The 10000-nt window shown below is 35.3% G+C and overlaps 3 protein-coding genes across 3 annotated transcripts in view; 2 read left to right on the forward strand and 1 right to left on the reverse strand.

Moving 5' to 3' along the window:
• Cypl (peptidyl-prolyl cis-trans isomerase-like 1 Cypl) overlaps window positions 1–1501 on the forward strand; it is a 19343-nt gene extending 17842 nt beyond the window's left edge. Inside the window, exons 3-4 of the mRNA XM_027375304.2 lie at window positions 443–640; window positions 1279–1501. Coding sequence (XP_027231105.1) covers window positions 443–640; window positions 1279–1394 — 314 coding nt within the window. The 3' untranslated portion in view covers window positions 1395–1501. The remainder of the gene's footprint in view (window positions 1–442; window positions 641–1278) is intronic.
• A 695-nt stretch (window positions 1502–2196) lies between these two features.
• On the reverse strand, window positions 2197–6599 carry LOC113822763 (EKC/KEOPS complex subunit Tprkb). Its single transcript, XM_027375303.2, has 5 exons — window positions 6301–6599; window positions 3574–3718; window positions 3202–3324; window positions 2645–2764; window positions 2197–2416 (listed from the first exon to the last, which is right to left on the reverse strand). Exons 2-5 carry the CDS (start codon window positions 3709–3711, stop codon window positions 2270–2272), a joined length of 528 nt encoding a protein of 175 aa, XP_027231104.2. The 5' UTR covers window positions 3712–3718; window positions 6301–6599; the 3' UTR covers window positions 2197–2269.
• Window positions 6600–7491: 892 nt separating this feature from the next.
• Alg10 (alpha-1,2-glucosyltransferase Alg10) overlaps window positions 7492–10000 on the forward strand; it is a 7665-nt gene continuing 5156 nt past the window's right edge. The window contains exon 1 of the mRNA XM_070115297.1: window positions 7492–7882. Coding sequence (XP_069971398.1) covers window positions 7712–7882 — 171 coding nt within the window. The 5' untranslated portion in view covers window positions 7492–7711. The remainder of the gene's footprint in view (window positions 7883–10000) is intronic.

Consider the following 10000-nt stretch of genomic DNA (forward strand, 5'->3'; position numbering starts at 1 on the left):
GTTAGTTTACCGTATTTTTGCTGTTTTTTTTCGTTTCCCATAGGAAAGGTCATCCATGCAAATATTTCTTTTTTCTTTTTACTCCTTACTTTTCTTTTTTCTTTCTTTCTTTCTTTACCGGCATGTCTGTAGAGTGCTACTACCCTCTCCTTTTGTTTATATATTTATTTATTTATTATGTGTGTTAATATGTGATATTGCATCTTTTTATTCCTAACTTTTCGTCTTTCGAGGTATTTTGATAGTGCTATTACCCTCCTCTTATTTATTTATCATTAGTACACGATAGTGCTATTGCCCTCTTTTATTTATTTATCATTAGTACACGATAGTGCCATTACCCTCTTTTATTTATTTATTAGCACACGATAGTGCCATTGCCCGCCTTTTATTTATTTATCATTATTCCACCTATTAATACATATATATCTGCATTTCCCAGGCGGCGACCCAACAGGCACGGGGCGCGGGGGGGCCTCCATCTACGGCAAGCACTTCAACGACGAAATCCACGACGAACTCAAGCACACGGGGGCCGGCCTGCTGTCCATGGCCAACGCGGGGCCCAACACCAACGGGTCCCAGTTCTTCGTGACCCTCGCGCCGACGCAGTGGCTGGACGGCAAGCACACCATCTTTGGTGGGTTAGGTGGGGGGTTGAGAGGGAGGGATGGAGGCAGGGAGAGGGAGAAGGGGTTGGTTTTGGTATATATTGTTTGTGCATTTGTGTACTGCATGTGTATTTTTTTTTCTTTATTTATTATTATTATTTTTTGTGTGTGGGTAGGATATTGGGTAGGATTTAATTGTGTGTGTGTGTGTGTGTGTGTGTGTGTGTGTGTGTGTGTGTGTGTGTGTGTGTGTGTGTGTGTGTGTGTGTGTGTGTGTGTGTGTGCGTGTGTGTGTGTCCACTTATTTCTGTTTATTATGCGACCGTTGTTGTCTTTTTAATATCCTTGTATATATAAGTGTAAATGCATTTTTTTTTAAATGTCAGAAAGTAATATGAATTTATCCATATAATCAGGATGAAATTAGTAAATAGTAGTAATTAGAAATAGTGATCATCATCGTTATCACCACCATGACCATCATCATCAATCATCAATCATCATCATCATCAGTCATCAATCATCATCATCATCACCACTTGTAATAATGACCATAGTACTACCACTAATATCACCATGACCATCATCATCATCATCATCACTTGCAATAATGACCATAGTACTACCACTAATAGTAATTAAAATTTTATTACTTTTACCTCATCAGGTCGTGTATCCAGTGGAATGCAGGTGATAAAGAGAATGGGCTTGGTGGAGACAGATAATAATGACCGACCTGTAGATCCCGTCAAGATTAAGAGAGCATATGTCAAAATGCATTAAATGTATTGATCATTAAATAACACTTTTTACTCCTTTTACTCCATTTTTTTTCTTTTTCTTATTTGGTTTACAAAGTAGAAACAATTTGTAATAAATTATTATATATATGTTGTTTTTATTGTCCAACTTGTGTTTGTTGTATGTTAAGAATTGTGTTTGGGGATGATGAAAGAGAGATGAAGGGCAAAGTTCCTATATCACACGTTTTTCTCATTATCCCATTATCCCCCAGTATATGTAGGTATTCATACTTGCTCACACAGAAAAGAATAAGTAAATCAAAAATAAAAAAACAACCATACTGGTTCGCTGTTATTTACTCCCTCAATTTTTCTTCTCTTCTCTTTACTCTCATTTACTCTGACTCCCTCTAAGTAAGAGACACTTACTGTGTCTCTCTGTCTCTCTCTCTCATATTTTAGCGCCAGTCTACATTTCTCTGTATTTTCTTTGCTCTCCGTGAAATGAATTCTATATGAGCACTAGTTTGTAAGGTTAAAGTAGGTTTGAAAAATGAGTAGGTATCCCTTACAGTACTTTTATATGTAGCTTGAAAAACGATATTATGGCAAACTTTGCATAAGAATATTTTACTCATTGTAACAAGTAATTTTCAAGTATGTTTAATAACTGTCGCTGATAATGTTATTCACAAATAAATATTGTTATAAATTGTTATATTTTTTCTGGAATAATAGATTTTAGAGTTCCACTCCACATCCAGTGAGTAAAGTGGACCCCTTTACCCTTCTGCATTTCAACTTCAGTAGACATAAAGGAATGAGAAGAAAAAAAAAGCATCAAAATCGAGATGTGTTATTATTAATAATTAAGTTAAATCAAATAAATCAAAGAACTTTTTTACATTCAGTTTGCTACAACAGAAGAAACTCCTTGCATGCCATTCGGGAGACAACAGCATCCACAAGACTGCTAACTGTTAGTTCTGAGGGTGTCACCTTGTAAGTCTCTGTTACTTTGCTTTTGTTGGTCAGGGACGAAAGCTCTGCTACTGGTATTTCCTGCAATAAAGATTTACATTCAGTGACAATCTTTACATTCATATAATCTAACTGTTACTGAATTCATTACAAAGTATGAATTAGCATTAGTGACTATCACTCAGTCTTGCTTTAGCAAAGTGCTTCATAGAGAACAACATACTTTCATCACTGAAGTCTATAAAGAACAAATATTTTCCAGAAAGAGAAGAGAGAAGAAATAATGCTGCCTATTGCTACATTACTCACTTTTCCTTTAATTTGTCCCTGTAGTTGTTTTAACTTCTCTCCGGAGCCGTCATCCAAGACAACAGCCAGGATATGTTTGTCATCGTCCCCTAACCCGAAGTTCTTTAGGGATTCTGTAATCTGGAAACCACAGGTCATACAAAAAAATATATATATAAAATAAAAGCCATATTTGAAATCCTTTGTACTGTGGATGGCTGAGAGATCACTTTGATTGTATTATGAGGATTACAGATAAAAATAGTAATGGTACAAATACTGGAATTAGTCATAATGATATTAATAGTTAATAGTGACAATGAAAATAATAAAGAATGCTAATGATATTAACAATATTAATGAAACCAAAATAATGAGTGAAAATTATTTAATAGTCTTAAAATCCCCCCCTCCATAAAATGAAAATCTATTATGAAGTTTCAAAGCAAAATCACATCCTACATTTCATATTTGCTTTGTTATCTAATGGAAAGAACATACCTATTTTTTGTTTCATTATCATTTGTCACTTGGAAAAATCAATAAAAAAAAATACACAAGAAATTCTAAGTACTTACAGTTCTTGTGGGTGACAAGTTGTAAATAATCTCTGCAAAAACCGATCTTGTTGTCATCTTCTTGAGAGCCAAACACCGTACAGCCTTGTTAGCTGCAACAATGACTTGGAAAGAGTCAACAATCTGTGAATAATATATAACATTTTCACTTCATTCTTGTCTTTAATTGTTTCATATTACATATATGTCCTATTCAAATACTTTATTCAAGACTATCCTTCTGTGTACACAAGTAAATAAGTCAGTCAGTCAGTATCACATAGAAAATGAGTGCATGTACATGTGTGCTTGTGTGTGAATGTGAGTAGGAGTCTGTTTGTTGGCGTGTGCACTTGCATTTCTTGGTAAATAAATGAAAATCCGCCCACTTACCATTTCTGGCTTAATGAGACTTGCTTCAACCTGTCCCTTCATAATGAGTTGTCGCACTTCTGCTGCATTTTCAATTTCGTACAAAAGCACATGGCACTTCGTCTGTGCCTCATCTTCAAGGGTCACTGTGACACTCATGCTGAATCTGTAATATTTTCGTAAAAAGTTTACTTGATTTGTTTCAACAGGACAGAGAATTGCTAATGTATAATACTGAATAATTGCAGCAAAATATACAAAAGAATGAACTAATATGACACAAGTGTAGCACATCAGCCCACAAAACAATCACTTCAATTTCATAACGTCATAAAAAAAAGAAAAGACAAAAAGAAGTAATGGATGATGATAATGATGATGATGGTGATTTTAGTGGTGACAATGATAGTGATGGTGATGGTGATGATGATGATAGTGATGGTGATATATATATACATATACAAGTACATATATATATATATATATATATATATATATATATGTACATATACATACATATATATAATATATATATATATACATATATATATATATATATATATATATACATATATATATATATACATATATATATATATACGTATATATATATATGTATATATATATATATATATATATATATATATATATATATATATGTATATATATATATATATATATATATATATATATATATATATATATATATATATATATATATATATATACATATATATATATATATATATATATATATATATATATATATATATATATATATACATATATATATATATATATACATATATATATATATATATATATATATACATATATATATAATATAATATATATATATATATATATATACATATACATATATATATATAATATATATATATATATATATATATATATATATATATATATATATATATATATTTGTGTGTGTGTGTGTGTGTGTGTGTGTGTGTGTGTGTGTGTGTGTGTGTGTGTGTGTGTGTGTGTGTGTGTGTGTGTGTGTGTGTGTGTGTGTGTGTGTGTGTGTGTGTGTGTGTGTGTGTGTGTGTGTGTGTGTGTGTGTGTGTCTGTCTGTCTGTATTAGAGGTTCATCTGTCATTATTTATTCCTTTAAGCATAGGAAATGAATAAGCATTTTTCTTGTTTTTTGTGATTTGGTTTGTTTTTTAATATAGTACCCTGCATATACATTGGCAAGTAAGAAAAGCTGAATCTTTAGGAAATGTCTAACGAAACAAGCCAGGAGATGCTACCAGCCAAATAACCCAATCTGATCTCACTGAAATGAAAATGGGTTGTGATATTTTCAAGTCTCATAAGTTAGATTTTGATTTGTCAGTTCCAATTTTCATTTTATAAGAAAAGAACATATACTGCCCAGGTAAAATGAGATCAGATTAGGTTGTTTGACTGGTAGCATCTCCTGGGTTGTTTTGTTAAACATTTCCTAAAAATTCTGCTTTTCTTACTTGCCAATGTATATGCAGGGTATTATATTAAAAAACAAACCAAATCACAAAAAACAAGAAAAATCCATATTCATTTGCTATGCTTAAAGGAACCAATAATGACAGATGAACCTCCAATTTTGTGCTATAAAGTTAAAGCAGGAATTTTCTAGCTCAAATAGCAAAGTCAATAATAACACTGCTATATCATCAATATATTTCATAAAGTATTCCTTTAACTAGGCTGAGTTAGACTGGCTAGGCTACGATATGTTAGGATGTGCTTGTTAGGACATGTTGGACTAGGTTATGATATGTTTGAATATGCTGGGCAAGGCTGGATATGCTAGGCTTTTCACAATATGTTGGGATATGCTGGACTAGGCTACAGTATGTTAGGATATGCTGGGATGGGATATAATATGTTTGGATATGTTGGACTAGGCTACAGTATGTTAGAATATGCTGGGCTAGGCTACGATATGTTAGAATATGCTAGGCTTTTTTACAATATGTTAGGATATGCAAGGCTTTTTATGCTATGTTAGGATATGCTGGGCTGGTATATAATATGTTATGATATGTTGGCATATGCTGGGCTATGCTACGATATGTTGAAATGTACTGGGTTAGGCTAAGATAAGTTAGGATATGCTGGGCTAGGCTACATTATGTTAGGTTATGCTGGGCTAGGCTACAATATGTTAGGGTATGCTGGGTTAGGCTATGATATGTTAAGATATGCTAGGCTAGGCTTCTTTAGGTTAGATTAGGTTTAGTTATTCATTGGCAAGATTATGTTTTTTAAATCTAAATGGTAGGATTCGGCAAAGGCTAGCTTAAGTCAGGTTATTTGGTAAACACGTAAACTCTAGTTGGTTAGCTAACTTGCTATTAATTTATGCAAGAAGTCGCAAAGTAAAGAAAAACAAAAGACATAATATATAACCAATTATAAAGCTCATATAGGGTACTAATCTACATGAATAGAAAATTCAATGACATTTATGGATGTAGCTCAGCAATATCTATCTAAAACTTATTAACTTCCAACAGCAATTTGCATCATTTCTGTGAGAAAGGTAAACAATGAAGAAAAAACAATTGTATTTAACACTGCCTTCATTGCATTCTAGCACTGTGCTCCCTAGGAATATTTAACATGAAAAACTACAAAATACAACAGCTAAACATGAATCTTTTCGGGTTATTAATGAGTGCATTGTGAGGGAATTTCATGACATGAGCTAACTAGTCGGTGTATTTTTAAGACACTTACCTATCTATACCACAGAGTGTCACCTTCGAAAGCAAACCCAAGACCCAAAAGAAATTGATTAAAAAGTATGTCAAACAGAGAGATTAACCAATCTCAAAATAACAAGCGAGGGGTTTGTAGTCACGTGGTTTTGTTTACGTTGAGGGATTCATTCATTCCTGTCATTATTGATAGTAAGAAGTTCGCTTTTATTTATTTATCTTTATATGCATTCTGCTCTGACTATGATCTTATTATGTTGATGATTGTTTTCTTGACAGTGAGAATACAAATGCAAACGTGTCAGATCTTCAGTGACTGGAAAAATATACGTGTATTTTATCAGTGATACTAACACCACATTTCACATAAATATTTCAAGAATAGATATTCACAACCCTGTTCGTGAAAATGAATAATCAATGTGATAAAGGAAAGACAAGAAGAAAATCAAACTATAAAGAAAATAGAAAAGAAAAAAATAATAATCAGGAGAAAACATGGGAGAAAACTGAAAATGAAAGAAAAAGACAGGCTACAAAAATAATGAGGATAGGCGATAAGATAAAGAAAAAAAAATCGATACAACCAGCCCGCAGATTCCTAGCAACTTCACCAGGCAACAAAGGACAGCAAATGCAAGACAAGAAGAAGAAAATATAGAAGATACAAATAAAAATGTACAAACAGTAAAAGGAGAGGAAAACACTATAGAAACAGAACCAGCCGGTCAACATTGCATGCGAATCGCAAACCTTTGAATCCCCAGGCGCGATTAGCCATACGCCGTAAAGAATAATAACCATAATAATGATAAAGGAAATGGTTATGATTAAGGCAATATAAAAAATCTTATGGTACACGGAAGGCGCAGATGATAATATTTGTAAATATTGCTTGTATTTATCTATTTTCAATCTCTCTGGTGGTCAAAGTTCAACAACTATTTTTGTCGAATGACTACATTCAATCATCTTTTTTTTTCAAGATAAATGATAATCTCTCTATATATTTTTCTATTATTTTTTTCAGATAAACAGAAATAAATCCATCTTGCATTTCTACTGGACAGGTAGATAGATAAATGTATATCTATCAGATAGATAAACACATATGCATTTACTTCTGTGCATATATATGTTCATAGGTATGAGTATTCATTGAGTCGGGCCTCGTACAATTTCAACAACCCGGCCGCAAGACGTCAATCGCGTTCAAACTTGGCGCGCAGCGAGAAGCCGACCCGAGCAAAACAACAACAAGAATTCCAACCGTTCAACCCCGCTGGAGGACGGCTTGCGGCACCTCTGTGTCCCCGCTTGAGCTGTTCAACGCCCAAGTCAGACTCCATTCACCGGATCAGAAGTCCCGCAGCAAGTCGGACGTCTCTTGTTCATACAGAAATCCCCCCGGCAACCCTTGAGCAATCGCCATGGGAGGAGTAACGCAGCCTTCCTTCATATTTCCTCTCGTCACTGGCACTTTTACGGCTGTCACTTACGTGTTTTTCGTGGTGGTTTACACAGTGCAGCCAAAGCCCTTTATAGACGAGGCTTTTCACATCCCTCAGGCGCAGAAGTACTGTCAGGGAAACTTTGAAGAGGTATGTATGTTTGCATTGTTTGGTTTTCTTTGTGTAATATGTGTGTTATTTGATTTGTTATATTGTCCTATTTGCTTTTTGATTTGAGTAACTTCAGAATTCCAATGCAAGATAAATCATGAAGGTGCTGGTACTGATAGAGTTTGCTCACCCTCTACCACTCATATAAGTAATTAAGGACATGCTGCAGAAATCCTGCTTACCCCACAAACAGAGCAATTGTAAGGCAGAGTATGGGTAATTTTTTCTAATACTTCCTCTACTGATAATAATGGATCATGATTTAGGTACTGTTGGATTCCTCTCACTGTCAAGTTTACAAATACACAAAAAATATTCCCAGTAACCCTGCCAAACCCCCACATTCTTGGCCCCGATTACAGGGAGGGCATGAAAGCCACCAGAGAATTTGTTAAGTAAAATGTAGATAATGTTCACAGAATCAGTCACTATATTCTCTAATGCAGGGATCTACGACCACCCCATAGGGTGCTGCTGCCCCTCAAACCCTGCCCAGGAAAACAAAGAATCTTTCATGTATTCACAGCAGGAGAGAGCATACGATCACCATGTAGGAACTGTGATGCCAAGTCTGTCCGACATTTTCTTCTGCCATGATTATATAGAGGATTCTTTGTAATCCTGGGTGGGGATTGGGGTGTGACAGCCCCCATGGGGGCAATTTCCCTGGTGGCTTTCATGCTCCCCCTTGCTATTGAGGCTAAGAATGTGGAGATTGGGGGAGTTTCTGCACAATAAAGCCTACATATTTGTATTGTAGACAGTGAGAGGAATCCAGTGATACTGAAATCAGTTATCTTTTATTAGAAAAAATTACAAAAGGACCCAACCGACTAGGAAAAAATTGAAGATTGTTGTGTTGTAGGCAATGAAAAAATACATTCATTGCTATTAAAATTGATGTGCAGTATTGAACCTATTTGAGTTAAACAATGAAAATGTGGAGACTAAGTCCCCTTGTGCTTCCAGTGACAAAGTCCAGCCCTCCTTGCATCAAAGCAAACAACTTCGCTGAGTAGGAACCCAACATAAAATGTCTTGGCGCATATAGCTCGTGATGTCACGACCAATTTCTTAGAAGTACAGTGTAGTATAAAGTATTTCTGTATTCGGTGATTATTTCCAACATAACTGCACTTGTCGGAGATAAAGTCGCCAACTCCAGTCAACAATATTGGGGGATCCTGTTAGGAATCGGGTTTTAGAGGGAGAGGGGTAAGGACAATTTTGCTCACTGCAGGGATTTTAAAGGTGAAGAAAGACTAAAAATGAAAAACCCGAGACAAGATTTGGCCATAAAGATTTAACCCGTGCGTTGCGTGAACGAATGAACAGGCAAACCCAGCCTAGACGCGTAATCTATCACAAAGATCACCATAGGAACCAAAGAACTTCCTAACCCCTTCTGATCGTCGTATTTCCCTACCAGGGGCTCTGCCCTTGGACCACTTCCTGAGTGCCGTATTTCCCAACCAGGGGCTCGGCCACTGGTAGGGAAATACTTTTCCCTACCAGGGGCCTACTTTACTTTGTGATGAAATCGATCTCTCACTGAAATTGTTATGATATTGGGGATAGCACTAAACACAGTGAAATACAATAACTGTGTCCCAACTGTAGAATTTCTTCTGCATTGGCATATGGTAGACGGAAGGCAGTCTGGGGGCATAGCCCCCAGGTTAAAAAGGTTTTTGGTTCCTATGGGGATCCTTCTGGTAGTCTGTACTTTTGAGATGTAGTTCACTCTTTCGTTTGTTCACACAGCACCATTTCAAATCAGCTATGGCTGAATCATGTCTCAAATTTTTACATTTTTTTGTTATCATATGAAATACCATTTTTGGCTCAGATTTTCAGTTTCAATATTATTTTGCTTTTGCATTTCCATATATTTCAGTATGTCACTTGGTAACAATAACTAAATATGAAGGAGTTGTACTGCATTTGTGTGAGATTAACCCACTAGCGTGGGTATATTTTGAAGCCTAAAATAATTGTTTTTGGGCAGCTTTAAAATCGGCATGTGGGGCTGGCCCAGAATCTGCCAGTGCGTCGGCTGTGGCCTGCGACGGAATCAGGGTGCGATCTGTGATCCAG

Source organism: Penaeus vannamei, chromosome 37, assembly GCF_042767895.1.
Source record: "Penaeus vannamei isolate JL-2024 chromosome 37, ASM4276789v1, whole genome shotgun sequence".
Taxonomy (NCBI): Eukaryota; Metazoa; Arthropoda; class Malacostraca; order Decapoda; family Penaeidae; genus Penaeus; species Penaeus vannamei.

Coding starts and splice junctions, on each gene's coding strand:
- LOC113822763 (XM_027375303.2), bottom strand. CDS start 3,711: ATGAGTGTCACAGTGACCCTTGAAGATGAGGCACAGACGAAGTGCCAT. Junction 3,325..3,573: donor GTCTCATTAAGCCAGAAATG/GTAAGTGGGCGG, acceptor TATTATTCACAG/ATTGTTGACTCTTTCCAAGT. Junction 2,417..2,644: donor AGGGACAAATTAAAGGAAAA/GTGAGTAATGTA, acceptor TCTTTATTGCAG/GAAATACCAGTAGCAGAGCT.